The sequence below is a fragment of the Podarcis tiliguerta genome (genome assembly GCF_965153285.1).
Source record: "Podarcis tiliguerta genome assembly, chromosome: 2".
NCBI lineage: Eukaryota > Metazoa > Chordata > Lepidosauria > Squamata > Lacertidae > Podarcis > Podarcis tiliguerta.
Window position 1 is genome coordinate 100,624,953 of NC_139535.1, and position 18,349 is coordinate 100,643,301.

Genomic DNA, 18,349 nt, shown 5'->3' on the forward strand with positions numbered 1-18,349 from the left:
TTCACACGCAGCTAGCCAGCACTGTTATAGCAGATGGCTTGGAATGGGCATACTACCAGGTCATGGCCTGATCTAAGGCCTGATCTCAGCAGCAGTATTACCACTTTACAAATATATGGTATTTATTTGACCCCATATGGATGTTTGGTTTTAAAAAATGGTTCCGGGTGTAGTGGGTCTGAACTGGGGATACCTGACTTCAAATCCTTCTCCAACCAGGTATGTCACTGGGTGCGAACTGTCTCTAAGCACAAGGATAAATGGGGCAAATCCCATGTAGGCCTTGTAGGCCTTCATGAACTCCATATAAAATAGCAGAATACAAATGGAACACATAAGTGCAACTAATATTCAGTGGGGCTGAAAATACAGGTAATAGAATTGTTTGATTTGTTGTAGACCAAAAATAACGCCTCAGCTTTATTTTTGCTTTTACTTGAAAAGTGTGGTTTCCCCCCTGCTTCCTTTTAAATAGAAATAATAATGCAGAAATAACAGCTCCCTCTACTCCATTAAACATGCTTTAGTGACTTGTTTTCTAAAACCTATGCATGCTATCAGCCTGTAACCTAGCAATGTAATTAGAGCACTTGCTGACAAAATAAGCTCAATGAATCATAGGGCATATATGATGATCATGCTAGTTGCTTGTGTTATTGTGCGGAAGCGCTCTCAAATGTTTTGCCTTCCCATATGTCCAGCAATAAGTTGCCAGGAACACGATACAGTATATGTTTCATCTGCCCACTGAAACATGTATTGCTCCGGTCTCGTCAAAGTTAAAAAGGATTCAGTAAAATATTTGCAAGTGTGACTTGTACAGTCTGACCCTACATTCTGTTCCAGATAATAAGATATTGGGGCACACAAAGAAAGCCAGATGAAGGTTTAGATTAGGAGTTAATACATTTAGCATTTTACTTTCTTCATTGCATTTAATTACAGGACTGATTCAGGCAATATTTCCTCCTCAAAACAGCAGCCTGGGAGGGGGTCTTGTGCTGTTATGCCTCACTCATCTGCCCATTCTTTTTTCCTTCACTTGCTCACTGGAGAAATGAATTAGTACACATAGGATGTCCAAAGTGGATACGAATATAGGCTCCCACAGATTTTGTTAGATTAATATGCTGTAGGCCTCTGTCTGTCTCAAGAGACAATGGAGTGAGCCTCCAGGGATGTGGCCAAACTGCTGTGTTAGCAGCGTCGCAGCACCCTCCCTGGTGCGCAAGCCTGGGCAGTGTATATGGAGGTTCTGGGTTACCCAGATGACAAGACGCCCACCCCACGCCCGGCCTTGCTAATGTGGTCCAAAGGAAATTGGAGCAATACATTTGGCACCAGCTTGACTGCAGGAGTTACTGGAAGGAGGCACAAAAAAACAGATTTCATCACTCAGGGTCAGGGAGGTCCCATGTTAAAATAAATTCTGGATCTCTCTGTTTGGTCATTCAGTTCTCTCTGGGAAGTGGGGAGACTTGATTCTGCATATAATTAACATTTTCATCTCATTAATAGGAGGTCACATTAAGTAGACAAGCTGGTAGAATATCTCTCAACTCTGATATTGAAATCGTAGTCTGAAATATTTCTTTTTCTTTTTTATATTGCCTTCTGGTTTGTAAGCATTGAATTCTGAAGGATAAGAGGTAGGAAATATTTCAAAATTTTTTTTAGACATGCCAGATTCTGAGATGGCTGTTGTGTAGTAAACAGTGCATTGTTGAATAGTTCATTACAACTGCCAGTGTATTCTAAATTGCAGAACAGGTACCAAAGCTGCCTCAAATTTGTTATAGCCTTTAAAAATAACCTTTAAAGCTTCTGCTTTCACTTGCACTGGTAGACCAGTGACCAACAGCAAGCTAGTTACACCTGTTGAAACCAATATGGTACATTAGTCGTGATTTGTCATTGATTTTAAGAAGATTTAGGTAAGACTTAGGTCTTTTCTAAACAGTCAGCAAAGTAAGATGGTAGAGTTCTTAATAGCTAGAGTGGACTGTACCACTTTAGTCTCCAAGTGGGGAAAATAACATTTGTGAATGCACCCTTACATAAACGGTCTGTAGTGGTACAGGCCACTCTATCACCTAGGAGTTCTTTCACCTCCTACTGCATGTGTAGATCATAGGCCTCTTGATTAGGGACTATCAATTACAGAATGGATGGCTGCTATAACAAGATCCCATACACACAGAAATTTGATATTTGTGGTCAACCTCAGGTGGAAGACCACTTGTTATCTGTTAGCCTGCTCCTTATATAGGGACCCAAGAGATCACTTTCTGAACCCTTTGTTTGCACAAGAAAGCAGCTTTCACCCCGGCAGAAATGGTTCAGTTTCTTCTGCAATAAAATAATAGCTTCATAACACACAGAGTGGCCCCCTCTATGCAGTGGCTGCCAAATCAATCATCAGGAAAAAGGAGTTGAATGAAATTGCAGCAAATTATTTTGGTGAATCTGAAATCAAGCTGGATTTGAGCTCGTTAGTGTCTCTGGAATCTTCTCTTTCTTGAATCATGGATTTTGGCTTGTATTATGGTTGCATGTTCCGTGTTATTTTGTTGATACTTTTCCTGCTGGTTTGTCATGGCCTTTGGCTAGAACAATAAGCTTAGGAGCAAACAAGTACAGTACGATCGCATCTGATGTGTCGTTAACATGTGTGATTTCAACCTTGCGCAGTTGAAAGCCGGCCGGTTAAAATCGTGCAGATGAATTGTGCACAAGGTGGAGAGCTTAACAGCTCCTTCTTGCACTGTATTTTTCCAGCGCGGAAAGCGCTTTTAAGCTCTCCACCTTGCTTACTAGGCAAGGCCCACTCAGTGCACAAGCTCCAGAAGCTAAGGATATTTGCATAGGCGTGGTTCCAAGGGGGCGGTTCAAGTGTGCACATTTTTGCATATACGTGCCTCCCCCAAAACGTAACTACCATGCAAGATGATATTGTACTGTGGTACCTCGGGTTAAGTACTTAATTTGTTCTGGAGGTCCGTTCTTAACCTGAAACTGTTCTTAACCTGTAGCACCACTTTAGCTAATGGGGCCTCCTGCTGCCGCCACGCCGCTGGAGCACGATTTTTGTTCTCATCCTGAAGCAAAGTTCTTAACCCGAGGTCATATTTCTGGGTTAGTGGAGTCTGTAACCTGAAGCGTCTTTAACCTGAAGCGTATGTAACCCGAGGTACCACTGTATCATTTATCTCTGAAAGCTATGCCGCATCAGTCTTCAAAGAATACAAAGTTACTAAAACTTATGAGAACACTGTCTTCTTCAAATTATTCTATGCAGTGGTACCTCGGGTTACAAACACCTCGGGTTACAAACACTTCGGGTTGCAGACTTCGCTAACCCAGAAGTAGTACCTCAGGTTAAGAACTTTACCTCAGGATGAGAACAGAAATTGTGCAGTGGCGGCAGCGGGAGGCCCCATTAGCTAAAGTGGTACCTCAGGTTAAGAATGGTTCCAGGTTAAGAACAGACATCCAGAACGAATTAAGTGCCTAACCAGAGGCACCACTGTACTGTAATGTGGAACCTTTGTTTCTCCAGATTCTGCTGAACTACAACTCCTGCCCAGGCATGTTGGGAGTAGTAGTTCAGCAACATCTGAAGGCATAAAGGTTCCTCAGATGTATTTGGCACCACAATAACTGCACATTGTGATGAATGTGACCTGCCAACCAGCCCATGGTTCTTTGATATTTTTTTTATTGCTTTTAATGTAGCTTTAGTTCTTTTTGTATTGTGTGAGTGTAAATTGCCTTCTCTATGAAGGCCATGCCACACCTTAATAAAAGAAATAGGCAGGCAGATACCAAAAACAGGAGGTGTATTGATCCCTTGATAAGCTACCATGTGGGATTAATCAGATGCATTCTACATTCGTATCTTGGTTCTCGAATGTACAGTCATACCTCGGGTTGAATGCGCTTCGGGTTGAGCGCGTTCAAGTTGCGCTCCGCGGCAACCCGGAAGTAACGGAGAGCGTTACTTCCGGGTTTTGCCGCTTGCGCATGTGCAGACGCTCAAAATGACGTCACGCGCATGCGCAGAAGCAGAGAAAAGCGACTCGTGCGTGCACAGACGTGCCGTTGCTAGTTACGTTTGCTTCTAGATGCGAACGGGGCTCCGGAACGGATCCCGTTTGTATCTAGAGGTACCACTGTAATCCGTTCTGGAAGTCCATTCTACTTCCGAAAACATTTGAAAACCAAGGCGCAGCTTCCGATCAGCTGCAGGAGCTTCCTGCACTCAATTGGAAGTTGCGTTGGATATTTGGTTTCCAAAAAAGTTTGCAAACCGGAACACTTACTTATGGGTTTATGGCATTTGGGAGCCAAAGCCTACGAGTACAAAGGGGTTCAAGAACCGAGGTGTGACATTTACCATATTTTTCGCTGTATAAGACGCACCAGACCACAAGATGCAACTAGTTTTTGGAGGAAGAAAACAAGAAAAAAAAATATTCTGAATCTCAGAAGCCAGAACAGCAAGAGGGATTGCTGCGCAGTGAAAGCTTCTGGGATAGCTGCGCAGCCTGCATTTGCTCCATAAGACGCACACACATTTCCCCTTACTTTTTAGGAGGGAAAAACTGAGTCTTATAGAGCAAAAAATACGGTAACTTCCCTATATAGGATTGCCTTCAGTCATGTATGCTGCTTTACACTTATTTCTCATATCATAGACGTGTTGGAAGTAGAACTATGGCATGTGATCTTGTAACCAACACAGGGAAGTAAAAAATTGTGCGAACAAATGCCTGACATGCTTTACACAGTTTGCTTTATTTGAATCCCAGGAAACTAGTTAGGGTTTGGTTTTCTGTGCCTCTTGCTATGTTTGTGGCTAGCGTAAGAGGAAACATGGTATGCTAAACTTCATTTCTGCATTTTGACATCGTGATTAAAACTGATGAGAACGGTTTAGAAGTCTTCATAAAATGTTAGCATCCTATCATTTTCACGCTTTAACGAAATGTAAACTTTGAAATGTTCAAAGTCTAAGCATAACAATTCAGTGAAATGATAAAATAGACATACGGTGGTCCCTTGGTTCCCAAACGGCTTAATTGTCGTACAAATCAGCTCCCAAATAAAGTGAGTGTTCCAGTTTGCAAACGTTTTTCAGAAGTTGAACGTCCGACGCGGCTTACAATTGAGTGCAGGCAGCTCCTGCAGCCAGTCAGAAGCCGCACCTTGGTTTGCAAAAGGTTTCAGGAGTTGAACGGACTCCTGGAACGGATTAAGTTCGAGAACCAAGGTACCACTGTATAGACATGGACCAGATGGTGTGAATGAGCCATGGTAAGTCTTGAGTTTGTAAGCTCCGTCACTCCCCAAACTTCTTCAGCACCCTATAGGATGCTTCTGAAGTAGAACTAACCACAGTTCTTCATAATGTCAGAATTCAGGAGACTCTGGTTAGTGAGATGAAACCAAGATCAAACCATGGGTCCAGATCCTGTCTTGTTCTCAAACCAGTGTTTTAATAAACCACAGTTTCCTGAATTCAGACATGACAGGGACCCATTGGTACTTTCGAATCACAAGCAGATGCTTCCAATATCCTCCTCTGGTCCTCAAAATAGGAGACAGTAGCTGTAGCTCAATGATTAGAGCACTTGCTATGCATGTAAAAGATTCCAGTATGATCCCAGCAATGCCAAGTAGAAGGGAAATAAGAATAATAAGCCCCATAGGAATTTCCTAGCCAAAACTTTAACTATAGACATCTATGGGGTTGTTTTGTTTTGGGGATACTCTGTGGTCCAGTCTTGTTGCACTTGTATTTTTTAAAAAAATCTAATAAAAATCAACAGTAAGCTAAATGCAGATTAAAACACCTGCAATTTCTGCATGTCTGTTTAGACTTGCCTAAACAACCAGGTTTTAATCCCATTGATGTCAGTGGGCAGGGAGTTCTAATCTGTAGATGCTGCAGCAGCACTAAAAGACGGATTTCTTTAAACAACCAAGGAAGTACAGCCGTACCTTAGTCGTCGAACAGCTTAGTTCTCAAACGTTTTGGCTCCTGAGCGCCGCAAACCCAGAAGTGACAGTTCCAGTCTGCGAACTATTTTTGGAAGCCGAACGTCTGATGGGGCCTCTGCGGCTTCTGATTGGTTGCAGGAGCTTCCTGCAGCCAATCAGAAGCCGCGCTTCGGTTTCTGAACATTTTGGAAGTCGAACAGACTTCTGGAACAGATTCCGTTCGACTTCCAAGGTACGACTGTATTATGTAATACCTGTAAAAGTGAAAGTTTGGTCACTGGATGGAGGCTTCTAGGTTTCTAAAATCTGAGTTTTAGGCTTTCATCACCAGTGCATTGTCTCGCTAAAAGCCCATGACTTGAAGACTGAGCTCATGATATTAGTTGAAAAATATGTATATAGAAGAAGCTATGGATGTTCGCAGACTTGTAGCTTATTTGCAGATGGAAGGAATAAGGAAATGCAAAGTTTAACATTTTAAACAAAAAAAATAATAATTGTTCCAAGGAACATGATGAAACTTGGTAAAGTTCTGAAAAACCACCCACCCTTGGGTTTCATTTAAAGGTTATGAATGCCCCTTTGATAAATAACTTCCTCAACGTGCTACTATAAAAATTAGACCCTACTTTATCTAAATGTCAAATAGGACTGTTTATTCCCAGTGGAGCAGTGGCTGTGGCGTGGCCAAGTTGCAGAACAGACGGAACATTTGCTTCCAGGGTCTTTAGTAATGTTGTAGAAAAGGAGCATTACGAACTCTCATTAGGCAAAGGTTAGCCCATTACATCCTTACTTAAGTGCCAGCATTTGGCAAGCCGCTTTGATTATTTCTTATATTCATTTCAGTGTTTATCCTACTCAATTCCAGGTGCTCTGGTTGTGTTTTTTGAAAATACATGACATTTTTCAGAATACTTAAGTATGCTTACAGTAGAATCCTATGCATTCTTTTCTTTTTTAATATTATTTTTTCTTAGTGTTTTTTTAACATGTCATTTTCAACAGTAATTAAACATTCTTTTACATCTTATTCAAATTTTTGACTTCCATCAATCCTGTCTGAAAATTTTCCAATCTAATCTGTCAGTATGCATTTCTTATCTTCCCTATTACATTTCAAACTCATAACCAATATCTCTATCTTTTTCTACTTTGTAAAACTTCATATATTTCTCCTTACAAAACTTCTTGTAATCCTACTAGCGTAATTTGTTGATTACAGTTGCTCTTCAAATAATTCATATACTTCTTCCAATCTTCTGTAAATCTCTGGTCCTGCAGGTTTCAAATCCTTCCTGTCATTTTGTCCAATTCTGCATAGTCCATTTATTTCGTCTTCCATTCCAATCCTATGCATTCTTACTCAGAGATAACTCACACAAGGACACAGATATTCGGTTTATGCTATTGCGCAAATTTGGCCACAACTTTATTGAATTACAGAATGTGAGCGGTATTGGCTTAGGCATTGTTTGGACCCGACTATATCTGACTCCTGCCCGCTGCGCAGGAAGTCCGGTAAGGGTAAACCACCGGTAGGGGGAGTCCTGTCGATGCAGACCAACTCGCGCTCCCCCTGGTGTTCCCGCCGGGGTTGTGGCATGGCCCTAGCTCCCGACCGGGCTTCGGACAAGATCAACACCCCCGGATTCCTTTAACGGAATACCCTTAAGCATGGAGGGGCAGGTGATGGCCACACCTCCCCTTCCCCACACAAGGTCAAACAATGCCTAACCGCAACCCTAACAAAGTTGTGACGATTGCTACGGGGTAGGCGAAAACCAAGTGGCCAGTGCCAGTTTGCCAAATTCCTACCAGGCCCCTCGGACAACTAAGGCGACCAACCGAAGTTCATAGCAAGGCCAGTGCCTAACCTGTGAATAGGGAGGGAGGGCAGGTGATTGAGGAAGCGAGCCAAGAGGAAGTCCTCCGGCTCGCTCCTCGGTTTAAACTGCCCCGGCCATGCCCCCCCCCCAGCCAGCGGATTGGCTGGCCGGGCTCTGACACGTCCGGGGTCCCCCAGGCAACGGGGGACAAAGTCCCCCGCCCCCGGTGGGGAGTGGGTGACCACGCAGTCCACCGCAACTCCTCCCCACTGGGAAGTGGAGCGGATTTGCAGCCTAAATGACTGGTGCTTGCACTTGGGTAAGCAGGGATAGGATTGCAGTGTGAATGAGATGTTTGTAGTAAGTCTCATTGAATTCAGTGACACTTCAGGGTGTGTGTCTGTGTGTGTGTGTGTGTGTGTGTACTTTAAAATTGCAATCTGTGATCTACACTTACTTGTTTGCAGCTGTGAACCCCATGCCTGTTTACTCAGAAGTAAGGTCCACTACATTCAGTGGCACTGGCCCCCAAGTAAGCGAGCATAGGATTTCGGGCTTATAAAACGTTAAAACTGCAGTTTTCACCAGCATTAACCCTTATCACCACATGTCAGCCCACCAAGAAGGTCTCAGAACGCTCTGAAATATATTTGGGGTTTAGTAAGTCTAAGGGTTTTGGTGCTGTCCCCAAGAACAGGTCTCCATGTGTGTGTGATGTTATAACCTAGGCCACTGACCATATTTGAGGGCATCCTATTGTTATCTGAGACATCATGAATGGATGTAAAGGCAACGGGTTCAAGTTTTAAAGCCCAGAACTGGCAAGGATGTCCACAAAACGTTGCTAAAGTGCAGCTTGCAAACAGTTGTCAAAGACAGCCTCATGCGGATACATTAGTCTCAGCTTAGTGTTTCAACACATGAACAATGTGCTGCTAGGTAGGTTTCCTTCTGATGTTAAAGGTTGGAATTTTATTATATTTTTTAATGAGATGGAATTGGTGAATGTCACTTCTGGTCACTGCAGCAACCTGGATTCCTTGCAGTAAAATAAAATACAATATAATAAAATATTATTCTCCCCATCCTGGCATCAGGCCTCCATTCACTCTGAAGCCGCTTTGCTTCATAAGGATGATTTGGGGGTTTACACATATAACGTAGTTCCTGCCTGTTGCTCAATCCCAAAGCTACATGAGCTTTTTAGTTTTCCTTCTGCCAGCAGCCCCCTTTCCCAATATCCCTTCAATACAATGCCTTCTCTGAGGCACGAGAAGACCCTCTGAGATAGGAGAAGTAAAAACCGACTGCCTCTGTTGCTTTGTGCCTCTGCTGGTCTTGGCCAAGACTGAAAGCACCTTCATATCAGCCTGGATAAGCTCATTTGGTTAGAGTGTGGTGCTGATAATGCCAAGGTTGCAAGTTCGATTCCCACACGGGATAGCTGCGTATTCCTGCATTGCAGGGGGGTTGGACTAGATCAGGTACCCCCAACCTTTGGCCCTCCAGATGTTTCGGACTACAATTCCCATCATCCCTGACCACTGGTTCTGTTAGCTAGGGATCATGGGAATTGTAGGCCAAAACATCTGGAGGGCCGCAGGTTGGGGATGCCTGGACTAGATGCTCCTTAGGGTCCCTTCCAATTCTGCAATTCTATGTTTTCTATCTCCCTCTCAAGACATGTGCCGAAAAGACAAACCTTTCATATTCTTTCTCTTGATAACAGAAGTTGTGCTTCCTGTTATGGATTGAATTATGTGGAAAACCTTTCAGGTTCTCCTTTCTGCCCGTCCTCTAAAAATGTTGCAACTCTAAAATCAGTTATGTAGTAGGAAGGGAGAGGTTTGAGCAACACAGGGTCTTCGCTCTTGCATATGAAGGTTTTGCCCTCTCCCTTCCCTCCTACGCAAAGCTTTTTCATCCTGAAGTCTCTTCTTCAAAGAATTCAGGTTGCCGATATGATACTGGGTGATAGTGCTTATGGAGACTTGAAGGAGTGGTTTAAAAGACGAATGTTCACTTCTGAGTATAATTAGAAGGGTAGGGATTCACTTTGAAGCATTCCTGGGCAAAATCGGATTGCTTCAAAATACCTGCAATGCACTGTGCAGTTCAAGAAAATATATATATTGAGCTGTTTAAGACTTTATAATTGGTAAATATACAGAACCATGGAAGTGGGGGGGAACCGACAACTGATTGTATAAGTAAATTGAACGGAATGCGAAAATTTGTAATTGAAAAAAGCATTTTATTTTTTTAAAAGAGGAAGTTGTCTTGTTCATGGTTGGGATAAGCTGTTGTCAGCCCAGAACATGGAAGACCATTTTTTTTCTTTGGCTCTGTGGAGACAGTTATCTGCTGGCCAGATCTTGTTGCTCATTTAGTTTTTAGAGAAGAAAAAACGAGGAACACGAAACACTCACATCCTTTCGGTGTTTTAAAAATTGAAGATAATCACAATTGCACTTCGTTTCTTGAGCAAGGGGTATATGGCTTGCTTACAACCCCCCTTCCCTTTTAAAACACAAAAGATTTAACTTCAAAAAGAGCAAAAGGCATATGTTGGAGTTATATTTAAAATATCACCCAGGATAATCTTATTAAAACTCAGAAGGGAATCCAGCCATGCAAAGTCCTGTTTTGGTTGCTGAACATATACTAGTGAGAGAATATTTCACAACAGAATATTGAGGAACCCTGTCAATTCCTTTCTGCTTGCTTCCTTTTTTAATCCCTCCAAAGTGGGATTACATTTATGCAATAGTTAACACCTATTCTAAATATTGTGTTTAAATTTTCCGAACTCAGTTTAATAAACTTCCCTTGTCAAATGGAAACTCTTGTTAAAAGAAACGAAACCCTATTTTCTGAGCGATGCAACAGGTGCACAAGATGTGTGAGATTTCATGTGTTATTAACCAGCATTGGAACGGTTAAGGGGCCGCTAGATTTCAAGGCTATTTCTTGGAAAATAATCCACTTCTGTTCTTGCGTTCTGGCAGCAAATATTGTCGGCTAGATCTCAGGCATAGGCACCTATCCAAAACAAACACCGTTGGATAAGCGAAGTTTTAATTTCTTAGGTGAAGGGGTGACATTTATTTTACAGGAGTGCGAACTACCCATATGCTTCATTGTTTGTTTATTTGCTGATAGTCCGTACAGAGGAGAACGTTTTGTGTCTAAAGTTACTAGTTAGCTTCAAAGTTACTATAGATCAAGAGAGGACTTCCATTTAGGCTTTAATGCTCCAAGAATATGTTTGAAACTCAAAATGAAAGCGGTCAATGCAGAATAGCATTCAGTATTGAGAAGCAAATGAAGAAAATATTTGCTATAGCTATTATGAAGACCTGCTAGCATTTAATAATGCCTTTTAGATGTTACCTTGGGATTGGCAGATGTAACCTATACAAACAAATGTTAGTCTGTTCTAGTAGATGAACAGTTAAAACCAGGATCTTTGCATCCTGTTCCTGATTTGGTTTCACTCTTTCAAACTCAGGCGCAAGTCTGTGTCTTGGTTTGCTCATTTCATTTACCAGCATGTAAAAATCCTGCTCACATCTCCCAACAGGGAAGAGAGTAGAGTGTGGCAGAACTTTGTTAGCAAAAGTAGACTGGATCCTTTAGCATATAGTCTTGAGAATGAATGAGAATTCAAACTGAACAACAACAACAAAAGAGTTGTGCTTTAGAGAGAGCTGCAAATGGCAAATTTATTGAAAGCAATGTCCTGTTTATGTGGTGTGTTTGTCATTTGAAACAGGAAACATTGCAAGGAGGATGAAAAACTGTGCCATCACTTTGTATCTCTTTGAACAAGATCAGAAACATGGATAAATTGATTCTGTGACTGATAGTTGTCTTTGTGGTGATACCTGGTGGTGGTGGTTGTACTAGATCTTCAATGTGACTAATTTAAAGCATGTTGTGTGGTTGATTAAATGTTTTGATATTTTCTCCAAACTTTCAAACTCATGCACTATTTAATTTCATGGTGTAGGGTGGGTGGGTGTTTGTGTTTGTTTTATGTCAACATCACAAATGTTTTGATCTGTAAACCGCATTCCTCCAAGAAAATGCTGACCCAGTAAAATATACAATCTGAACAAACTGTTCTCAAAGATCAATATAAAGGGTTTGGTTTCAACTACATTTTACTCATAGTTAATGCATTGATACTACCAGACTGAAGTTAGTTGTGTGCATGATTTTAAATGGGTCCACTCTGAATATGGCTAACATGGGATAGAACTCAAGGATCGTACCCTAAACAAATCTACAACGTTCATCTTTTGGAAGTGTCACGTGGAGTTCAGTTCTTATTGCACCACTGCTACTCCCCTATATTTGGTGTGCATGTCCGATTTCCTAACTTTTAGTTGGAGAAGGATGTGTGAGAGAATTGCATAACTCTACAAGCAGTTAAATATTTATTGCTGTTTCATTTTCTCTCTCTTGTCTTCCCTACTTTCAGATGTAGGTCATAAGCTTCTTGGGAAGGCAAGGTTCTGGTGTGTGTGTGTGTGTGTGTGTGTATAACATTACCATGGAAGGCATGGCGTGGTGTTATAAAAGTAGAGAAACAAATTTTGACTCTTCCCTTTGGAGTTTATATGATGTGATGCAAGTGTGCAAGTGTCCCACAACTCCATTCCTCTGGTCGATTATTTTATTTATCTATTTTATCAGCCGGAGGTTCAGAAGTGTGAACTCCCCTGACCTGTGTATTACTGAACTTTCTATTTTTATGGTTATTATAATAGTATATTTATTTATACCATACCCTTTCTCCTGACAAGACTAAAGGTGGCTTTTGGATTAAAAACAAGAATAGCTAAAAACATGGGGGGGGGGGACCAATCATTAAAACAATTAAATCTTAGTAGACTTAAAACTATATACATATATAAAATCTATTTAAAACAAACAAATAAGTACGATAAAAACTGCACCAGTCCTTTCATTAAAAGCAGTCAATTCCCAAAAGCCTGTTGGAACAAAAGAACAACAAGGAGGGAGCCATTATTTAAAACATATATACAATAAATGGAGAGGCAAAAACTCTAGAAGCTGCAGAGCAGGGAAGCCCTCCTCTCTATCTAATCCCATTATTAATCCCATTATTATTGAACTTTCAGCTGAACATTCACACGCATTGTTGATCCCAAAGTGTAGTAGCCGCAAAGAGCTTGTGTTTGAAGGAAGTCGCATGTACCGATACAATTGATGCTGTCATCTGCCCCCCCCCCCCCGATATCGTGAATCTTGTTCTGACTGCTTCCTCCAGATATATGCCATTTAAGGCGTGTTGAGCTAAAAGCCAGGGCGTGGGTGGCACTGTGGGTTAAAACACAGAGCCTAGGACTTGCTGATCAGAAGGTCAGCGGCTCGAATCCCTGCGACGGGGTGAGCTCCCATTGCTCAGTCCCTGCTCCTGCCAACCTAGCAGTTCAAAAGCACGTCAAAGTGCAAGTAGATCAATAGGTACCACTCCGGCGGGAAGGTAAACGGCATTTCCATGCGCTGCTCTGGTTCGCCAGAAGCGGCTTAGTCATGCTGGCCACATGAGCCGGAAGCTGTACGCAACCCAGAGTCGGCCACGACTGGACCTAATGGTCAGGGGTCCCTTTAGCTTTTAAGCTAAAAGCCAGTGATTTTCACCTTGATAATAGTTGGGCTTTTACGTTTAAGGCTGCACTTTCTAAGGGGAAGCGCCATTCAACTCAGTGGTATTTGCCCTTTCATAGGATCAGGCTCCCCATCGTTTTAAATCATTTAGCTTTACAGGTTCATTGTATTGATAACAGAGCCTTAATAGTTTTGGACTCCTCCAATGGATTGGCCAAGGCTACCGAATACTTCTTTCCCATGTGGTTAAATGTACCTGTCATCCCATCAGACATTACGGGAAAGATAAGGTTTAACACACTTAGTCCCATCCTTGCTTTTGGGACACCTGCCTATACATGTCCGAAAACTATTTCTCCATGTTCCAGGAATAACTCTCCCAGAACGTGAATGACCTGGGGGAAATTTAGCTTAAGTGCCTGGGGTGAACCTGTCTCTCTCTCTTTCTGCTGTGGCCTTAGCTGAATTCTGCCAGAGTACAGACTGCTGTGGAACTGGCTTGCAAAGGTGCACGAAAGCACAATATGCGTAGCTTGGGATATCATCCAGGTTGCAGAGTGTCCTTGTAAGGCACTCGGAAGGGATCAACAGAGATGGTATCGGAGCTTTTGCACAAAAAGCGGTCTTGTTGGGGAAGCAAAACAAAAGGCAATTTACAGATTACCTACTGAAGGTTGTTCCAGAGAAGGGAAGCTGGAGGGGGAGTGAGAGATACAAAAGGAGGCTGTGAGGTGATGCTTCAGTGTCCGGGGAAAGAGAAGAGAGATTGAAGCAGTGAAAGTTCAAAGGCAGGCAAGAGGAAGACCACCTTTTTCCGTACTTAAGTGGGAAGCCAATTTTCAGCACAGATTTCTTACTTTTTTTTTGTTAGACTCTGCCAAATTTTCTTATTGTACCGGAGTAAATTGATCCTCCTCCTGCAGCGTTTCGTTGCTGATGTCATTCGCAGCAATCTGTATACACATTGTAGGATTCTGATATAATTTGCTCATTCTAGTTCTGTTTCCTTTGCAGCAGGGGTAGGTTTCAAACCCTATTTTTACCATTTAGGGTGTCAAGACAGGGATGTTATTTAGCCCCTCTTCTTTTTAATTTATTTCATAATGGCCGCTGGTCCCAGATCTTTATGCTGTCCTGTTCTCTGCTGGAATACACTTATTGCTGTATGCTGCTGCTTTCATTGTCCAGAATAGGCCTACATAATTTGAGGCGGGTGGTGGCATTGTACTAAAAATAGCTTGATTACAAATGATAGTAAGTCTAAGGCCCTAATGTCATAAAAAGTATACAGTGGTACCTTGGTTCTCAAACTTAATCCGTTCCGGGAATCCGTTCGACTCCCGAAACTGTTCAAAAACCAAGGCGCGGCTTCCGATTGGCTGCAGGAGCTTTCTGCACTCAATCGGAAGCCATGTCAGACGTTCAGCTTCCGAAAACTGTTCACAAACCGCAACTCTTACTTCTGGGTTTGGGAACCGATTTATTTGACAACTAAGCCATTCGAGAACCAAGATACACTGTACATGGGTTTTTAATGGTAGTCAACAAGCCACAGATTCATATAAAATGCTTAGGTGTTCAGATGTGAACTGTGGCTCTCTGACCTGAGCAGTGAAATCAGCCAATTGATTCTGCTAATTGTAGTCAGCAAGCCATCTTAAGGCTTTTTATGGTCAGTTTCCTAAATATTTTTTGACTGGACTTTATTTATACAGTGGTACCTCGGGTTACAGACGCTTCAGGTTACAGACGCTTCAGGTTAGACTCCTCTAACCCAGAAATAGTACCTCAGGTTAAGAACTTTACCTCAGGATGAGAACAGAAATTGCGTGGCAACGGCGCAGCGGCAGCGGGAGGCCCCATTAGCTAAAGTGGTACCTCAGGTTAAGAACAGTTTCAGGTTAAGAACAGATCTCCAGAACGAATTAAGTTCTTAACCCAAGGTACCACTGTATTAATGATCATCATCATCATTTATTTATACCCTGCCCATCTGGCTGGGCTTCCCTAGCCACTCTGGGTGGCTTCCAAAAAAATTTAAAATACTGTAATACATCAAACATTAAAAGCTTCCCTAAACAGGGCTGCCTTCAGATGTCTTCTAAATCTGGTAGTTGTTGTTCTCTTTGACATCTGGTGGGAGGGCGTTCCACAGGGCGGGCGCCACTACCGAGAAGGCCCTCTGCCTGGTTCCCTGTAACTTGGCTTCTTGCAATGAGGGAACTGCCAGAAGGCCCTCGGAGCTGGACCTCAGTGTCCGGGTAGAACGATGGGGGTGGAGACATTCCTTCAGATATACTGGGCCGAGGCCGTTTAGGCATAATACGAAATCGGATTGCTTTATTCTAAAATAACGGAATGTGTACAGTGTATATTGTTTGGTTAGAATGTTCTAACATTTGCTGCTTGATTTTGTTTTAAAGCAATGTGCTGCGATACTAGCAAGGTTGAAAATACAAAGCTTTTCAATAACAGAATGCAGTGAGGAGGTGCTTGTTGAGCTGACTTTCTAGGTTGTCCTGAAACAAATTCTGTTGCGGTGGCACAGAAGATACAGCCAGAATTTCGGTCTTCGTGGGTCCTTAGAGATTCTGAGAGAGGCAACTAGTTTCACGTTGCCTGCAATAGTAACTTCAGTTTTAAATAGACTTCTGAAAGTTCCCAGACATGGCAGGTGGCTAAACAGCAAAGCACAGCTATTCAACAGATGTTTTAAAGGTAGCATTGCAAAATGTTTTTGCTTTGCACTTCTGTTTTTCTGGTGGATTTGGGGTTTGTGTGGAAACTTGGTAAAAAGAAATTCCAAAGTTGGAGCTGCCAGTGAAAACATAATTTACATGGTGTTCCATTTGATTGGCATTGCCGCTTGGAACAGTGAATAGTACAAAACCATTTTGATGCCTGAGAAAACCTTGCCCTCTCCAGAGATTTACAGACGATAGAAAGAAGTACCAGTATATGAATTATTTGAAGAGCAACTGTAACCAACAAATTACGCTAGTAGGACTACAAGAAGTTTTGTGGGGAGAAATATATGAAGTGTTAAAAAGTAGAAAAAGAGAGAGATATTGGTTATGAGTTTGAAATGTAATAGGGAAAATACGAAATGCATACTAAGAGATTAGATTGGAAAATTTTCAGACAGGACTGATGGAAGTCAAAAAAATTTGAATAAGATGTAAAAGAATGTTTAACTGCTGTTGAAAATGATAGGTTAAAAAACTAATAAGCATTTATTTTTAAAAAGAGAGAGAAATCCTTGCCCTCTCCCTCTCACTAACTGGGTACATTGCTCCACTCTTTTACAACTCCTGTGCAGGAGAACTTGCCTTTGGATTGTGCTTCAATTCACCAGATCTGCCCATTTCTGCCACCTTTAATGGCACCTCAAACCAGCCTGATTCACCTGCCTCTCATTGCTCATTTCCCTCTGTTTTTGTAATTGGTGCTCAGCGTGACATGAGGGCAAGGAGCCCATGGTTTTCAAACTACTTGACAGACTTGAGTTGCAGGAAGTTGAAATGCCAGTGGGGCTTTTAACTTTTGTTCTGAGTTGAGTTGTTCCAGATTTGGTTATTCCCTTCAACAAATTGTATCACCAGTTCATTGAGTTTCCTTTCTGGCCGTGTCCTTTCATCTTGTCATTTGAAATAAATTAAAACAATTCTTTAAAATGATAGTTTAAAAGACTCTTCTTCTTTTTAAGAAGAGTCCTTCTAACTATCTTTTTAAAGAATTGTTTTAAATTTTTTTGACTACTGCAGACCAACACGGCTACCTTCTTGAATCTTGTCATTTGGTTTGCATGATGTCCCTGAATAATATTAATCCTCATTTATATGTGACTCCCTAAGGATTTAACCTGTCTTATTCTACATTTTTGTATGTGTGTGTGTGTACATTTGTGTGTGTGTGTGGTTATAGATGGTGGACATGTAATGGCACCTCTCCCATCTTGGGCTAGAGGACCTGTACTAGCAGGAGATCAGCCCTGGGATTGTTATCCAAACATATGCACCTTGACTATTGAACCTTGTGATTCATTTGCTCTCCTCGCCTCACTGCTGTCCTGGGTGCCCTCATTTTCATGGTGCCCATCCCCAAACAAACCTCTTTTCTACCTTCCTTTATTGGAGAGAAGTGGAAGAATCGTGGTACCTCGTCGGCAACCCTACAATACATTACACAATTGCCACAATTGTCTTTTTTTAAAAAAAAAAAACACCAAAAAACTGAGAGCCTTTGAGGAAAACCAGAATATGGTTGTAGCATTTAGAGTAGGGGTCAGCAAACTTTTTCAGCACTGTCCCTCAGACCTTGGGGGGTGGACTATATTTTTTTTTTGGGGGGGGGGAGGAACGAATTCCTATGCCCCACAAATAACCCAGAGATGCATTTTAAATAAAAGGGCACATTCCACTCATGTAAAAACATGTTGATTCCCGGACCGTCCACGGGCTGGATTGAGAAGGCCATTGGGCCGGATCCAGCCCCCGGGCCTTAGTTTGCCTACTCATGATTTAGAGAGACAGTTCAAATCAGGGCTGGTGGCTTGCAGGACAAAGGTCCCAGTCAATGTGTCCAAGTGGCTTTGTGTTAGCCAAAACATATAGGGGGGAATGCAGACCAGTAATTGCATGGGGGATGCTGGTGGTTATAATAATTGTCTTTCCTACAATTCTTAAATTTCCCTGAGTAAATAATGTTTATGTTTTCTTATTTTCCCCTCCCCCAGAACTGTAGTAACGCCAATTCAGTGACCCTGCCAGAAACACTGCTATTTGTTTCAACTCTGGATGGGAGTTTGCATGCCGTTAGCAAAAGGACGGGGTCAATCAAGTGGACTTTAAAAGAAGGTGGGTATGAAAGATGTCATC

At 42.1% G+C, this 18,349-nt stretch overlaps 1 protein-coding gene across 1 annotated transcript in view; it reads left to right on the forward strand.

The window, feature by feature from the left end:
• ERN1 (endoplasmic reticulum to nucleus signaling 1) overlaps positions 1 to 18,349 on the forward strand; it is a 64,302-nt gene that overhangs the window by 4,860 nt on the left and 41,093 nt on the right. Inside the window, exon 2 of the mRNA XM_083427380.1 lies at positions 18,208 to 18,328. Within this exon, the coding sequence (XP_083283506.1) occupies positions 18,208 to 18,328 (121 nt within the window). The remainder of the gene's footprint in view (positions 1 to 18,207; positions 18,329 to 18,349) is intronic.